This window comes from Ovis canadensis, chromosome 4, assembly GCF_042477335.2.
Source record: "Ovis canadensis isolate MfBH-ARS-UI-01 breed Bighorn chromosome 4, ARS-UI_OviCan_v2, whole genome shotgun sequence".
NCBI lineage: Eukaryota > Metazoa > Chordata > Mammalia > Artiodactyla > Bovidae > Ovis > Ovis canadensis.
In genome coordinates, this window is record NC_091248.1 from 19786934 (window position 1) to 19803691 (window position 16758).

General features: G+C 50.8%; 1 protein-coding gene across 9 annotated transcripts in view; it reads left to right on the top strand.

Annotated features, from left to right (window-relative positions):
- The window catches only part of GRB10 (growth factor receptor bound protein 10), a 209306-nt gene extending 192748 nt beyond the window's left edge, over window positions 1-16558 (top strand). For all 9 annotated transcript variants that reach the window (XM_069587312.1, XM_069587318.1, XM_069587315.1 and 6 more), the window contains 6 exons: window positions 1474-1548; window positions 3179-3295; window positions 4109-4175; window positions 4381-4468; window positions 15317-15410; window positions 16049-16558. In XM_069587312.1, coding sequence (XP_069443413.1) covers window positions 1474-1548; window positions 3179-3295; window positions 4109-4175; window positions 4381-4468; window positions 15317-15410; window positions 16049-16195 — 588 coding nt within the window. In that variant the 3' untranslated portion in view covers window positions 16196-16558. The remainder of the gene's footprint in view (window positions 1-1473; window positions 1549-3178; window positions 3296-4108; window positions 4176-4380; window positions 4469-15316; window positions 15411-16048) is intronic.
- Window positions 16559-16758: the final 200 nt, after the last annotated feature.

The window sequence follows — 16758 nt, forward strand, 5'->3', positions numbered from 1 at the left end:
CTCTGGTTGCTTTTGCATTTTCTCTGTTTCTGTTTTGTAGGATGTTCCTGGCTGGTTTTGTTTATTTGTTCCTTTTGTTTTGCTCTTATCCTGCACCTAGATTCTGTAGTTTGGTGTATTTTTATTTGTTTGGAAAATTCTTGGCCATCATCACAAACATACTGCCTTTCCATACTGTTCGTGGAGTTCTTGAGACAAGAATACTGATGTGGTTTGCCACTCCCTCCTCTGGTGGACCACGTTTTGTTAGAACTCTTCATTACAGTCCATCTATCTTGGGTAGCCCTGCACAGCGTGGTTCTTAGCTTCCCTGAGTTACACAGGCCCCTTCTCCACAAGACTGTGATCCAAGGAGATCAAACAAGGTAATCCTAAAAGAAATCAACCCTGAATATTCATCGGAAGGACTGGTGCTGAAGCTCCAATTCTTTGGCCACCTGATGCAAAGAATCAACTCATTAGAAAAGACCATGATGCTTGGAAAGATTGAAGGCAAAAGGAGAAGTGGGTGGCAGAAGATGCAATGGTTATATAGCATCACCAACTCAATGGACATGAATTTGCGCAAACTCCAGGAGAGAGTGGAGGACGGGAGCCTGGGAGTCACTAAGTTGGACATGACTTAGTGACTGAACCACATCTCAAACGTTTGTTTTGATCTGTTCTCTCTCCTCCTGTCTCACTGGGGTGTGACTGTATCTATGGTAGACATTTTCATCATGTTCCAAATATGTTAGCTTCAGAAGTGAGTACTTACTGCTGGTCCTTGAGCTGGAAATGAGCTCCCATCCGTGAAGAACAGTGAAGAGGAAGATGCAGCCTGCTGGATTCCTCTTTCCTCTTCCTTTTTTCTTCTCTCTGTGGTTTGAAGGTGTAACTGAGGAGTGCAGGTTGAAACGTCAGGCGTGTAGGAGGCTTTGCAGGACGCTCAGTGCTAATTGACTGAGGAAATAAAGCCCAAACTGCTGAGCTGGTTGGGCAGGGAGGCTGGTGGTTAAGAAGAGCACTGGTTTGGAAGCAGGATTGTACATTCAGAACCTGAATCCTTACTTTACCATGACCTTGAGCAACTTGCTTCACTTGCTGTGTTCTCTTGTTTGTGAAATGAGGATAAAGTACATATTTCATAAAATGGAGAGGATTAAATAAAAGAGCAGCATAAAGCACTCAGAGCTTTGCCCATAGCAACATTTAGTAAGGCTAATTGTTCTTGCTAGTCCTTATTATGTTGTTACTTCTTTGACCACTTCCTGCCCACCCAGCCCCCCCAGACAGATAGTGGTAACTGACCGTGGAGCATTGGTGGTGGCAGGCCCAGAGACAGGGCTCTGTTGGGTGTTTATTCTTGAGTTCACCCAATCGTCGCCCATTATTCTGTGAGTGTGGCTCTTGAGTGCCAAGGGTTTGCCCCGTGTGGGGCTTTAGGGCTCCGGATGCCCTGGTGACTGACTCTGGCCCTCCTTACCTCTTCAGTATGGGATGCTCCTTTACCAGAACTACAGGATCCCACAGCAGAGGAAAGCCATGCTGTCCTTCTCGACTCCAGTGGTAAGTCAAGCTGCGCCTCTGAAGCAACATTGCTGTTCAGCTGCTGCATCAGCACGGGCTGTGGGCATCTTTTCTCAGATGAGGCTGTCCGGAGGAGCCAGAATATCCTACCAGCGTGCATTTCCCAGGAGAGGGGCTTTGTCGTCTCAGCAGTGTGACTGCTGGGAGCAGATCCCTGTCTACCCTCTCCCCTTTCCCACATCTCCCTGCAGCGTTGCTTTGGTGAATGGCTCCCACTGAGAGCTCCATTCCAGTGTTCAGAAATGTTGACAGCAGCGCCCACGTCTACTGAGGAGCTGCCTTCATTCACCACCTTCGCTTCTGTCCATTTCAGCTGTGGGTCCATGGTGCTGTTGACCATGATTCTTGAGTCCTTGGAAAACTGAGATTGTAGTGAGTCTTCCTGTGATCTCAGGATGGACTTTATGTCCCAGAGGTGTAGAAACACTTCATCCTCCCCAAATACGATCTTAACACATTATTGACTGGGCGATGTATTAACACATCTTTTGTTATCCAAATGTTTATTGGCCAGGAGTGTCAATACATTTTTAGAAAGTGATCGAATTAACATCTCTGTGCGAAGTTGTTAGATCTTAAAATTGATCAAAGGTTCATGATACAGTTTGTGATTATTGTTATCACTCGTGTTTTGCTCCATTAGGTTTTTGTAGCACCTTGTGTATATTATAAATGTGAAATTTTCAAAAATGATGCATCGAGAAATTTTGAGTGAAAAAATTTTCAGTGAATTTTATGCAGATATTTTCTCTGAGTGTCTGAATGACATATATGTTAGTGTCTCAGAAGACGATAGTTCTTCAGAATATAGTTCTGCTTCAGACTGTGAATATCAGACCAACAAAAAGACAGAAAACCTTAGTGATTGATTCTGATGCAGAAAGTGAAAATGAAACTCATGGTGCTGGAGAAAACTTTACAGGGGTAACTGTTGAATGTGATAACCTGCAAAATGTTAGTGAAATAACAGAATTAATGTTTTGGCCAGCCAAAATAAAAATCATCACCAACCACAGGTGTTAGTTTCTGCAGAAATCCCCCAGTTGATAATGAGTTAACAATCTCTCGATGTCCATTCCTCAGAGATGTCAAAGTACCCACAGAAGCGGTGCCCATGTTTCTGTGAACTAACTTACCTGAGAAGGGATTTGGCTGCTGGTGAGGGCTTGCTCGCCTTTGACGTTAGCATTTCTTGGATGAGTTTTTGTGGGGTTTTTTGTAATGGAGGAGAAAGAAGAATGACTTTATTACTTTGCCAGGCAAAGGGGGACCACAGCAAGCTAGGTCCTCAAGAACTGTGCTCTCCTTTTAATTCACATTAGAGACCCTGTGGACGACCCCACGGGTGGACACCAGTGGCCTCACCAGCAGCTTCCAAATATCTTCAGAGAATTGGAAGGTTTCTTTCCTCTTCTTAAGAAAAACCAAAGCCATTTTTCATCCCAGGGCCCTTCAGACACTGAGTGTTCTGTCCGATCCTTGGTGGGGTGTCCTTGCCCGTCCCTTTGCTGCCCCTCCCTGGGTCTGCACAGCTCTCCCACACCGCGGTTCCCACCTGCTCTCCGCTTGCTTCCCTGCGTCTCAAGAATCCACGGCCTCTCCTTTGCAGCGCAGCGTCTCTGAGAACTCCCTTGTGGCAATGGATTTCTCTGGGCAAACGGGAAGAGTAATCGAGAATCCAGCTGAGGCCCAGAGCGCAGCCCTGGAAGAAGGCCACGCCTGGAGGGTAAGGCTGTGGCCCGGTCCCACCCCTGGTCTGCCCCAGAGAAATGGCCCTGTGCTGGCGGCAGGGATGCAGTGCGAGGGAGGAGGGGTGGCTGTGAGTTCTCGCCTGCAGGAGGCTGTGGCTTGCCTGGGCTCCTCCACGCCCCTGGCACCTGGCCACCCCCACGGGCCGTCCCTGGGCTCCCATGGAAGGAGGGACAGGAGCAGAGCCCTGAGGCCCTGTGGCCCACAGCCCTGTCCCTGCTGATGTATCCTCAGGGCCTCTGGGGAAAGCGCTGGGCCAGGCATTCCCATCGTGGCTCAACCGCTGACCAACCTCCCACCCTTGAACAGTCTCTTTACTCTAAGACTCAAGTTCCAAATCTCCAGATGGAAGAATTTCGCTCAACTTCCAAGCTTTTCTGAGCTTTCAAGGCAACTCTGGCTCAGAGAGCCTCCCCGTTTGGAAAAGGAGAATGTGCCCAAAGCCACAGGCCTGAGTCCCCTGTGGGAGCTCATGGTTTTCTCCTAAGGTGTGTCGGGCACTGTACTGCGTGTCTTCAGTGTGACGGACGCAGCCCGGCTTCAGTACTGGGATCGTTAGCAATATGCTGGGGTGGGATGCTTCTGGTTTTGCTTTTAACAACTGCGACCCATAGCTGTCTGCCCTCCTGCTCACACGGGAGGGGTCCTTGTGACCACATGGGACTGGGCGGCTATTGTCCCGCCATCAAGGGCCTTTCACCCGGCCAGCTTCCTGCCGTGGTGTGTCCCAGGTGGCACGGTGATTGTGTTTGCGGCTCACTTGGCGCTGACGCGGGGATTTCTTTTGCAGAAACGAAGCACGCGGATGAATATCCTAGGTAGCCAAAGCCCCCTCCACCCTTCCGCCCTCAGTACAGGTAAACACGGCATGTTGGCTTGATATTGTTGTACATAAATAACATAAAAGCGCCCCCAGCCCTCCCCAAGCCTCATGGCGGGCCTGGAGTGCAGCGCACGCAAGCTGGGACCTCAGGAGTCGGGGCCCCGTGTGGCCCGAGCGTGCTTAGCAAGGCGGCTGCCGTGCACGGAGCCCGGCCTACCCTCCTTCTCTGGTCCCCACAGTGATTCACAGGACGCAGCACTGGTTTCACGGCAGGATCTCCAGGGAAGAGTCGCACCGGATCATTAAACAGCAAGGGCTCGTGGATGGGTAAGGGACGCGTCCCGGGCGGGAGTCTGCTAGGCTCAGCTCCTCAGAGCATCTTCCCGTGTGTGTGTGTGTGTGTGTGTGGGGGGGGGGGGGGGGGGGCGGGGAGGCTCAGGAGTATGAAGGTGGTGCAGGATTTGCATGGCTAGGAAGTGGACAAAACGGCAGTCCCATTTGTCCAGACCCCATAATCCTCCACCTATTTGATGCGGTTGGAACAGCCAAAGAACACACTTTAATTAATAAGGCAGTAGGCGAATGGAAAGGTGGCTTTTTGCCTATACCTTTTACTTTATGCATTGTATCTTTGACTTTTGCCCCAACTACCCCAAACCTCAGTGGCTTAAAGCAGCGAAGCTGTATCCCCTGTTCACAGTTGGTGCAGGTTGGGTGGCTAGTCGCACTGGGGCCTGAAGAGCTGGGGCCAGGACGGCTGCACTAACATATCCAGTGGCCAGTGCTGCTGTGGATGGGTGATGCGGCTGCCGGGTGCAGGCCTCTCGCATGCTAGCCTGCCTGGGTCCGTGCACTTCACAGCCGTCATGGGGGCCCTGGGGGTAAGAGGTCAAACCCCAGTGCACAAGCACTTCTTAAGCTGACACCTGCTTGGACAAGGCAAGCCACATGGCCAGGCTCAGCCTCATGGGAATGCGAGGGATCTGCCTAGAGTGGGGCTACAGCTGTGTGAGGGCCCAGAGGAGTGGTCCCTGCAGAGCTCAGCCAGAGTTCTGTCTCCAGGCCCCAGAAAAGAGGCCCTGAGGAGCTGGTTGGATGCTTTGGTCCATCCTTGTCAGAGCTGCTTCTCACTGGGTCTACTCAAAAAACAGATTCTTAGAAGCTGCTCAACTCAAAACACTCCTTTTGTTGTTTAAATACTTCATCTTTAAAACGTTTTATTATGAACATCTGAGAATTCGCCTGAGAGAGGAGAGTGTAACAAACCATGGCTGCCTCTTGCACAGCTTTAGAACTGGCTCACCTGAGCCTGTCTCTTCCGCTTCCTATATTTTTATCATTATGTTTTCTCCTTCTTCTTCCTTCTTCTTCTGGAGTCTTTTAAAGGAAATCCCAGACACTCAGAATTTTTACCAGTAACTGTTGCAGCGAGTGTCTCTGTGTCTTTCGACACAGCCACAATATCGTCTTTGCACTTGAGATAAACAGGAATTTCTTATGTCCTCAGAAGTGCCGCTGTGGTCCTGCACAAAGTCCTTTAATGGACTTGGTCTAAATGGGGAGCCATCCGTGGCATCTGGTTGCTGCGTCTCCAAGTGTCCCTGAGTAGAATAGGTCTCCCGCCACTGCATTTTCTTTCCTCTTTTTTTCCATGTCTTCCCATTGTTGAAGAAGGAGGTCGTTGGCTAACTGTGTGCTTGTGGTTTCTTTGACTGTGTTCCTCTGTCTCCCTGGCTTCCTGTGCAGTGTGAGCAGAGCTGCAGTCGCTGTGTGTCTGCACTCCTCGCCCCAGTTGTCCTGTTTCCCGATCCTGGGCTGGGCAGGGGTCTGTATTGTCAGCCTGGCCCCCAACCCCCACCCCCGCCCAGCTCCCAGCTCCCAGGGTCATTGTTTTATTAGAGGTTACAAAATCGCTGTTTTCTAATTCTGTTATTCCTTCATTGTCCCTTCCTTGAAACCCTTTTCCCTGTCACATATTTGTATTTCTGGGAGAGGTAACTGAGTGCTTGATTTTTTTAAAAATATGTCTATTTATTTATTTTGGCTGTGTGTGGGGCTCTTGTTGCTAGGGTAGGCTTTTTCTAATGGCGAGCAGAGGCTGTCCTCCAGTTGTGGTGTGCAGGCTCCTCCTCGCGGCAGCTTCTCTTGGTGGAAGACAGGCTCCAGGGCGCGTGGCTCAGAAGCTGCGGCTCCGGGCTCTGGGGCGCAGGCTCTAGGGCGCAGGGCTCAGGCGCGAGCTGCGGCTCCGGGCTCTGCAGCACAGGCTCTAGGGCGCAGGGCTCGGGAGCTGCGGCTCTGGGTCTAGGGCGCAGGCTCTAGGGCGCGGGGCTCAGGCGGGAGCTGCGGCTCCGGGTCCGGGGCACAGGCTCTAGGGCGCGGGGCTCAGGCGGGAGCTGCGGCTCCGGGTCCGGGGCACAGGCTCTAGGGCGCGGGGCTCAGGAGCTGCGGCTCCGGGCTCTGCAGCACAGGCTCTAGGGCGCGGGGCTCGGAGCTGCGGCTCCGGGCTCGGGGCACAGGCTCTAGGGCGCAGGGCTCGGGAGCTGCAGTCTGGGCTCTGGGGCACAGGCTCAACAGTTGTGGCGCATGGGCTTGGTTGCTCTGCAGCGTGTGGGACCTTCCCAGACCAGGGAGTGAATCCATGCCCCCTGCTTTGCAAGGCAGACCTTCAGCTACTGGACCACTAAGGAAGCCTGAAGTGCTTGATTTTTCCCTTTTGTCAATTTCTCTTTTTCTTTTGGGGGGTATGTAATTGCTTTAGAGTATTGTGTTAGTTGCTGCTGTATAATGATGTGAATAAGCTGTTTGTATCAATACATCCCTACCCTCTTGGATTTCCTCCCATCCCCACCCCAGCCCTCTACATCATCACAGAGCAGTGTCAGTTTCCAGGATCGTCATTTGTTATCCTGCCCTTCCGAGGCTGACAAATGAGCCGTTGTATTTTGTATTTTAACTCTGGTGATGAGCTTGATGCTGTGCGTTCGACTTCTTTCAATCCAAGCTTAATGTTCTTGATTTTCCGGATGCTTTCTTTTGGGCTCGTGGGGTGTGCCTCTCTTAAGTTGGTTCCTGAGTTCTTTTGACTCAAAACTAATAAGGTTTGTTTTCTAGCTGTGACACACTCTCTTTGATGCCCTAACTTTGGGGAATGGAAAACAGTGTCTAGAAACCAAATTGGTAGGTCTTTTCCATGGACAGAGCTAGGACATACACTTTTTAAACTGAAAAAGATTACAGGCTCACATTGATTTTCTTGTTCACTTGGTCGTGTCTGACTCTTTGTGACCGCATGGACCGCAGCACACTAGGCCTTCCTGCCCCTCACCATCTCCTGGAGCTTGTTCAAACTCACGTCCTTTGAATTGCTGATGCCATCCAACCATCTCGCCCTCTGTTGTCCCCTTCTCCTCATGCCTTCAATCTTTCCCAGCATCAGGGTCTTTTCTAAGGAGTCAGCTCTTCGCATCAGTTGGCCAAAGTATTGGAGTTTCAGCATCAGTCCTTCCAGTGAATGTTCAGAATTGATTTCCTTTAGGATGGACTGGTTTGATCTCCTTGCAGTCCAAGGGACTCTCAAGAGTCTTCTCCAGCATCACAGTTCAAAAGCATCAATTCTTCGGTGCTCACTTTATGGTCACATCCATACGTGACCACTGGAAAATCTATAGCTTTGACTACTCGGACCTTTATCAGCAAAGTAATGTCTCTGCTTTTTAGTATGCCGTCTAGGTTGGTCATAGCTTTTCTTCCAAGGAGCAAGTGTTTTTTAATTTCATGGCTGCAGTCAACATCTGCAGTGATTTTGGAGCCCAGGAAAATAAAGTCAGCTACCGTGTCCACTGTTTCCCCATCTAGTTGTCATGAAGTGGTGAGACTGGATGCCATGATCTTATTTTTTTGAATGTTGTGTTTTAAGCCAACTTTTTACTCTCCTCTTTCACTTTCATCAAGAGGCTCTTTAGGTCCTCTTCACTTTCTGCCGCAAGGGTGGTATCATCTGCGTATCTGAGGTTATTGATATTTCTCCCAGCAATCTTGATTCCAGCTTGTGCTTCATCCAGCCTGGTATTTCACATGATATACTCTGCATATAAGTTAAAAAAGCAGGGTGACAATATACAGCCTTGACGTCCTCCTTTCCCAGTTTGGAACCAGTCCATTATTCCATGTCTGGTTCTAACTGTTGCTTCTTGATCTGCATACAGGTTTCTCAGGAGGTAGGTAAGGTGGTCTGGCATTCCCATCTCTTGAAGAATTTTCCACAGTTTGTTGTGATCCACATGTCAAAGGCTTTAGCATAAGTCAATGAAACGGAAGTAGATGTTTTTCTGGAATTCTCTTTTTCAGTTTAAAAAGCCAGGACATAGGCTTTTTAAACTGAAAAATAGATTACAGGTCCACATTGATATCCCAGTTCAAATGGAAAGCTACAGGATTTGTACATCTTAGACTTTATTGTATCTCTCTTTTCTTCCTGTGAAAAAGCTAATGTTGTCAGCTACTTGCTTTGCCTCACTCTGCATTTGTGAGCTGTATCCCAGATCACATCATAAAAATATTCATAATATTACTTCAGTAAAATTCACACTTCTTTATAGCCCTTTTGTCGTTAAGGAACATTCTAGGCAGGATCATGTTAAAATACCAGCCTTCAGGTAATTCTTCTCTGTGGTTCCACCACCAAACTGCCATGTTTCAGGTTCCTTCCTCATTTTTGATTATTAGTTAAATGAATCTGATTTATTTTCTCTTCTTTTAATGCTGTTTGAAACATCGCCTTGATTCCAAGGTCAAAAATCTAAAAGAAGGTGCCTTGCCTGGTGACTTGACTCTCCTCCCTAACTCCACGGTTGGTAAACATTTTCAGCAGTGTTTCTTTATCCTTCCGTTGTTCCCTTTTTCAAATATAAGCAAAACACGTTGGTGTTTGTAAGCTGCCTCTCCTTGACCGGGATGTGTCCTGTCCGTGGAGGAGCAAGCCTGGGCTTAGCTGCCTCCTGAGGAGGCTGGGGAGGAGGGCCGCCTCCTGTCCCCTGCTGTGTTCGCTTTCGCGCATGGTCCCAGCTTCATTGTTTTCCAGGCCTCTGTGGTGACGCACTGCCCCATCTTCCTGTTTCTGCTGCTGAGTTCGTGGACGTGGGAGTGTTGACCAGACAGTGAATGTTGAGAGATGCCCGGCTTTCCTCGCCGGGGTTGTCTGAGAGCCACCTGGGGTTCCCTTACCCGGGAGGCCGTGTCTCTGGCTGTGCGTGTAAGGACCAGTTTCATTTCTACTCCTTTTTGCGATGTCTAACTGTTGATATATCTTTTGCCCGATTTTTCTCTATCCATTTTTTACAAACATTTTTTCCAGGTGGTTCTTTGTGTTTTTGACTTAGCTGAGGGGGATTTTGTTTTGATTTTTGGTTTGGTTATACAGCTTTTCTAAATATGGTCACAGTTATCTTTTCTGTCCTTCAGCCTGTATCTTTCTAGATTTTTTAGTCCTAGTCATACAAGTTTTCTCCACTCCTCAATCATAAAGGAGTTTGTTCATACCCTAGAGGAGTTTATCCTCTAGAACTTGTATTATTGATTACACTCTCTCCCTTTTTTTTCGTGATTATTTCTTCCATTTCTGTTCATCCCATTTTGTTTGCATGTTTACATCCCAAGTGCATTCGGAATTTATTTGTCCTAGTTCTCTCTGTGAAGATGGATCTGATTTTTTTTTCCCATATGGGTATACTGCTGTTCCAGACAGCTTTTCTGAAATGCCACTTGATCGTAGAACAGTCCTTTTACAGCCTTAGAAGTGACCCATCCTGACTACAGACTCGATTCCTCTCCTCTGAACTTTCTGCCTAAGAGAGAAAAGCCTACCCTCCTCTCTAAGTGATTTTTTTTGCATGTAGGTGTGTGTGTTTTCCAGGGGCTTCAAGGATAGGATGCTTACCTGTTGCAGCCCTAAAACCCAACCAAACTAAGCCCCCAAATGTTCTCATGGGGCCGCATTTACCGTATCATGTGTGGGGTTCATCTTCCGAAGTAAAATGGATTTGCTTGCTGGGTGACATCTTACAGTAACCAAAGCCAGGTTCGGCCACTCGTCACTCATAAACCAGTAATTCAAGAGACAAGTGTGAGTAGAAAGGAAAGGTTCCTTAATCAGAAAAGCCAGCAATCTGGGGAGAAGGTGAACTCCTGTCCTGAGACCGACTCTGAAGATTCTGCTAAGCAATGACAGTTTTTAAAGGGATCCAGGGCATCGGGGCCGGGGTTGGCAGGGGGTTGGGAGCGGGGGGCGGTGAGGGTCTCGGCGCATCATGAAGGCAGGAGCTTAAATTCGTACTGTTCTCCACTGAGTGCAGACTGGATGACTCAAGACGTTATCCTGCCCACATGGGCTGCCTACAGGATCACTTAGGGAGGCTGTTATGGGTAGAAAGGTAGCTATTCTTTAACCGCTTAATTCTTCTTTCTATTTTTACTTCTTTTTATTGTATTTAGGAAAAGAATCAGCAGGTTAGACAAGGCATAACTTGTTCAGGAGAGAATAGGTCAGGAGTTGATTTCAACTGCCTAGTGATTCATCCCTGTGATTAGGTTCTTTTAAGGTTAAGGGGGACAGAAATGGGCAGACAGGAAAGAGCCGCTCTCAGCACTGCCAGAGAAGTGACGGCTCCACGGGAGGCATCGCTGGGTACCGTGCATCCTTCCCGGGCCCAGGGCAGTCACGGTGGCACCCATGTCCCTGAGAGGCCAGCCCACTTTGCGTTAAAAGGAGCAGCCCTGGGGTGGGGAGGGTCAGCATGCTGGACCCACGGCACTGTGTGTCGGCTCATTTTTTGTTTAAACCCCATTTGTCTTGCAATTCAACTTTTCCTGGAGCCGAGCCCCAGTTTGCAAGGTTCCCTTTGTCCAGCCTTGGTGAGGAATATGAACATCTTTCAGCATTCCCCCCACCCCCACTTGCCTTGTTCCTCTCTATCCTTCCCCGGGTCTGAGTTGTATCGAAGGTTATATGTTAGATCCTTCAATCCCAGCCTCCAACTGCTGGCGCTCTAGCAAAAACAGAAGGCAGGATATGGGGACCCGTTCAGGTGTCATCACAGTGATGTACATTGTCCACTCCTGTGTTTAGAGAGGAAATGTGCTTGGAAAACGAGGAAAATTAAATAATCAACACCAAATCATTATGAATCCCTGCAGAGGTAATGGAGGAGGCCAATTTAGAGTCTGACAACAAACAACCCTGAAAGGCAGGCCAGGATGACAGCTGTTATAAAACACTGCTGCCAAGACCTTTAGCCTCAATCACAGATGAAGTAGGGGGTGGAAAGAGATAGCAGAGCCTGCAATCTACCCGGGGGGCCTCTGAAGCCACCTGGATGCAAGCGCCACCCCACCCCCGCGCCCACAGGTGACCTGTGCGTGCAAGCCTGAGCCTGTACACATACGTGCGTGTGCATTTGCACGCACAGCCCCTGCCCTGCGGAGCCCAGCACTGCCTGGCTGACTCCTTCCTCCCCCTCCTGCCACCCGCAGCCCACGCCAGAGCCCAGGATGGAAGGAGCTTTCCCAGGGGCCAGTCCTGCTCTGCAGGCCCCTCTGTGGCTCAGCCCAGGGCTGTTGTCGGGACTTGCAGCGTGTAAGGCCCTGTACTGCCCCCGCCTGCCCCCACCGTGTTCACGCTGGGGTCCAGCTCCCCTGCCCCCTTGCCACCTACAGCCCCAGCCTCTGTGCCTTTTGTGAGCTGGCCCCTCTGTCTACGCTCCAGGCCCCTCCACTGTGCAGAAGGCCATGACTTGGCCTCTCTATGGCTCTCCCCCACAGGCAGAGTGGAGTGCTGTCGCAGGGCTAACACGGCACCCTCAGCAGAGTGTAGGGTCCTCGCCAGCCATGGAGGAGCCTCTGCACACTCGCTCCGGCTCTGCCGAGGCTCCCCCATGGTTGCTGCTGGCTGTGTGACCTCAGGGAATTTGCCTCACTTCTCTGGGCCCCCTGGCCTCCCTGTAAAATGAGGACAGTGGCAGGGTCGCCGTGAGTCCCGAGCGAGGCGGTGTGCGCAGGGCCTGGGCCGCACGCCTGAGTTGTGCTGTCCCTCTGATCTCCGTCACCCCGGGCGAGAGTAGCCCTTTGCTCGTCCCTGAAGAGATGCGTGAGCCCCCTGACTTGAGTCCTGACGGCGGCAAGGACGCCCTGCTTGCTAGCACCTTCGCTCCGTGTTCCATGCTGAGTCCCAAGCGGAGACAACTCTGGGTGTGTCAGCCCCCAGCCTGTCTCTGCACCGCTCCACCCCCAACAGAAATCCGTGCGCCTGCAGTTTGCTGATGGCAGTCACCACTGCCTCCAGTGTGCACACCGTCTACACACAGCTCCCAGCGCGTGCATGGTCCTGCAGGAGAGGCCGGGGAAGGTGGCAGATCGCGATCCGACGCTCCCGAGTGTGAGATCCAGGAATCTTGCTGACTCTTGGCCCTACCCCCTGCCTCCAGGTCGGAGGGCATTTCAGGTAGACAACCAATAGGCTCAGGCCGTTGGGACAGCCTCAGGATCTCCTGGTCACACCCCGAACTGGGCAGCAGATGGGTGGCATCTGTACCTGCCTTGCTCCGTGGTGCTCAGAAGGAACAGCCGGGGTTCACTGAGGGCTCGGCTGAGACTGCCCAGCCCCAGCTTCTCCTCCAGGAAGGTCGAGTCCTTGAGCTTCTGCCAGTGAAGCACTTGGAGAAGAGAACACAGCCCGGCTCTGCCAGCCCCGAGCGCGTCACACACATCTGCTTCATAGCCACGCCTCTCCTGTCCTCCCAGCCCTGCGGGGCAGTGCCATCCTGGTTGGCACCTCCAAAGTGTATCCTGCAGAACACGTGTCCTACAAAACAGCATCAAAGAGGGGCTGGTATATAATAAAAGATGCTGTGAAGAGTCAGGTAAGGTAGGAAACCTCCTGTGCAGGCCCTAAGGGAGTCACGCTTCAGATCTACATTCTGAAGGCTCTGAGATGTCTTATGGTGAAATAAAACTTTTCCACCTTTATAACGGAAGTTCCCAGGCTTCTTGAACTGCCTTCCATCTGAATTTACAATCTAGACACCGATGGTTTATCTGATTGTCACAGTTTGGTGTCTAATGCCTTTAAAATATGTTTCCTGTCAGGCCATTTCTTCTTTGTCACTGGAATTAGGGCCTTTTCCTTTCTAAAGAATAACTCTGTTTTAACATCTGATTCCAGACATGTTCACGTAAAAGTGATGATTTACCCTTCCTCACGCTATCCTAATTTTTAGTTGAAGTGCCATTCATTTATAGTATTGTGCTAGTTTCCAGAGTATAGCGTAGTGATTCAGTGTTTTTCCAGGTTTTCTCCATCACAGGTTACTACAAGACAGTGGCTACCATCTTTATGCCGCACAGTACATGCTTGTCGCTTGTTGATTGTGTACACAGTGGTTTGGATCTGCTGATCCCATGCCGCTGACTCGTCCCTCCCGGCTTCCCTCTCCCCTTTGGTAACCACGAGCTTGTTCTCTGCACCTGTGAATCTGTTCCTGTTCTGCTTATATGTCCGTTTGTGTTATTTTTTAGGTTGCCCGTACAAGGGCTATCATCAGGACTTGTCTCTCGGTCTGGTGTATTTCGCTGGGCGTGTGTCCCCAGGCCCGTCCATGTTGCTGCAGATGGCAGCACTGCGCTCTCGCTGTGGCGGCGTGGCATTCCCTTGTGTGCATCCGGTCATCTGTTGACGGGCACGTGGCCTGCCCCCGGGTCTTGGCTGCCGTAAATACTGCTGCTGTGCACCCTGGCGCTCATGTGGCTTTCACGCTGGTGTTTTCCGTTTTTCCATCTGTGTATATCCGGTAGTGAAATTGCAGGATCGTACGGCAGTTTTCGTTTTTAAGGAACCTCCATAGTACTCTCTGTGGTGGCTGCACCAGTTTACATCCCCACGAGCAGTGCTCCCTGCTCTCCACATCCTGGCCGTCGCCTGTTAACTGCAGACTTCCTGATGTGATTTCAAGACTGCATGACTCACGTTAGACTCCTGCATACGTGTCACCAGGCGCCCTGAGTCAGGAATGTTGTCGCACCTTTTGTCATGTTCTCGCTCTCATTTTTGTATCTGAACCATTTAGGAGTGAGTGGTCATTATTTCCATCTAAAATTTCTAAAAACGTGGGCTTCTCTTAGGCAACCACAGGCTCGTTGTAAACATTAGGAAATTAACACGAACGCGATTCTGTCCCCAGCCATGCCACTTTCCCAGATTTTACCAGGGATCCGACTTGCATCCTTGCTGCCAAGGAAAAGAACTTTTGGCCCCAGCGCCACCCTGGGCCGCAGATGCCGTGTGTTCCTTTGTGTCTCAACACTTGCAGGAGCCGTGAGGGCAGAAGTACCAGGTGCGGGCTCATTTGCTCCGTCCCAGGGGATGATGCTGAGTCAGCTTCAGTGCATCCTGTCGGGAGGTGCTGGGGTGCATTGCCTCATTCCTGTTGGTGGTCACTTGAATACCTAAAGGTGGTGTCCACCAGGTTTCTCTGTCGGAAGGTTACTGTTGGTCCCTTTGCCGTAAACATTAGTGGGCAGATCTTTGAGACTACGGAGATAGTGTTATTCTCATCAAGCTTTGATGCCGGTTTCAGCATCCTGTGAATCAATAGTGATCTCTGGTCATTGCCAGATGGTGGTTTTCTAATCCGTCTTCTTTCTCTGTTTGTGTAGCTGGCCTTCTGCTCTTAGGAAGAGCTCTTTTTTCCTCCTCTGTTATTTATTTGTTCATTGACTTATCACACCAGTGTGGACTCAGGATTCTTGTTTTGTGCTATAGGTCATAATCAGTCACCGGTGCTATTCACAGAGATGTCCGGGTATGGCCACACTGCCTCCTAAGTTAGCTTTCTTTGAGTACCTCCTTACTTTCTGGCACAAAGTGTACCCGCTTCACCCTGGACCTTTCCTGCCTCAGCCCTAGAGGCAGCCGTGTCCCCATGGAGCCATGTCCTCTGGCTCCTTTTGATGGGGAGTGACAGAGAGCACAGTCTGGGTGTGGAGGGTGGCCTTGCCCTGCAGCTCACGCAGCTCCCAAAGCTTCCTGAAGCTTCGCCTCCTGAAGCCTGCCTGTTCCCGTGCGCATGCAGATAACATGCACACTCAGTCTGGAACTCCTGGCCGACTGGCTCTTCCCGTCCGCAGGCTCTTCCTCCTCCGTGACAGCCAAAGCAACCCAAAGGCGTTCGTCCTCACACTGTGTCACCACCAGAAGATCAAAAACTTCCAGATCTTGCCTGTAAGTACTGACGTCTTCACACTCGTGCGTCCTCTTTTGTGTTCCAGTTTTGTTCCTCGTGCAGTTTCTGAACCAACCACACTAGGGAACAGTAGACACTGGACAGGTTCAAGCTCGCTAGTGAGATCTTTATAGGAGCTCCCTCTATGCGTAGAATGTGCCGTTTGCATGGACACACACAGGTTTCGTTAACCACATCCTCCTCCACGGGGTGGGCCGAGTGCTCACGTGGACACTCACAGGATAATTGATCAGCCTCCTCCATGGTGAGTGGTGTCTGCGTGGATGCTCAGGTCAACTGGGCAACCTCACCCTCCTCCGTGGGGTGTGCTGAGTGCCTGGACACTCACAGGTTGACTAACCAACTTTGCCCTTATGAGCAAGGCGAACTGGGAGGAGCATGGGACCCTCCTCAGAAATACGGGTGCAGTTGTGCCCTATAGCCTTAGGTACTTGGCAGTGCCCCTTCCAACCTCCACACAAAAAACTCGCTGCGTGACCGCCTGCCCTGTGTTCCAGCTCACCTCACTGGCTCCGGGTGTCGCCCTAGAACCTGCCCAGGGGTGGAGAGCACTAATCCTGATGGTAGGGCCTGAGCTATGGCCTCTGACGGAGCCGGTCTCATTGTGTCTCTCCAGTGCGAGGACGACGGGCAGACATTCTTCAGCCTTGACGACGGGAACACCAAATTCTCTGACCTGATCCAGCTCGTTGACTTTTACCAGCTGAACAAAGGGGTCCTGCCATGCAGACTGAAGCACCACTGCATCCGAGTGGCCTTATGACCTCAGATCTAGCCTGGCTGCAGGCCGGTGGGCGCTGACACTGGAGTGAAGAGGCCTGTGCATCCTTCAGAACACACGTCTGTCTGTACCTCGGGGCTTGGAGCAAGACGGTGCATTTGGCGCTAGCTGACCACAGTCGACTCATCTGTTGGACTTGACGGTGGTTTGCTGCTGCAGATAACAGCAGGGCTGCCCCTCTCTCCCTGGCCTCATCGGGGAGGGTGAGAGAGAGCAGATTTGAGAGTAAACTGGAAGGATGGTCTTGGCTGGGCCGTGGAGGAACGCAAGCCAGAGAGAAGTGATTGGAAGTGAACTCTTGCCCTGGAATAATCTTGACGATTAAAACTGATATGTTTACTTTTATGTATCGATCCCTTTTTTGCACTCCTTGTTTTCAATATTGTATTCAGCTTATGGCAGAAGGGGCTGTGGCTTTTCCGTGTGTACGAGATGTAAAGACACTTGAAAGGGGGCTGCCCCCAGAGGTTGACTGCGTTTGCAGAGGGCGGCGCGTACCCTCTGCACATCACTCCCAGACAGCAGGCACCCCAGCCACCACCCCC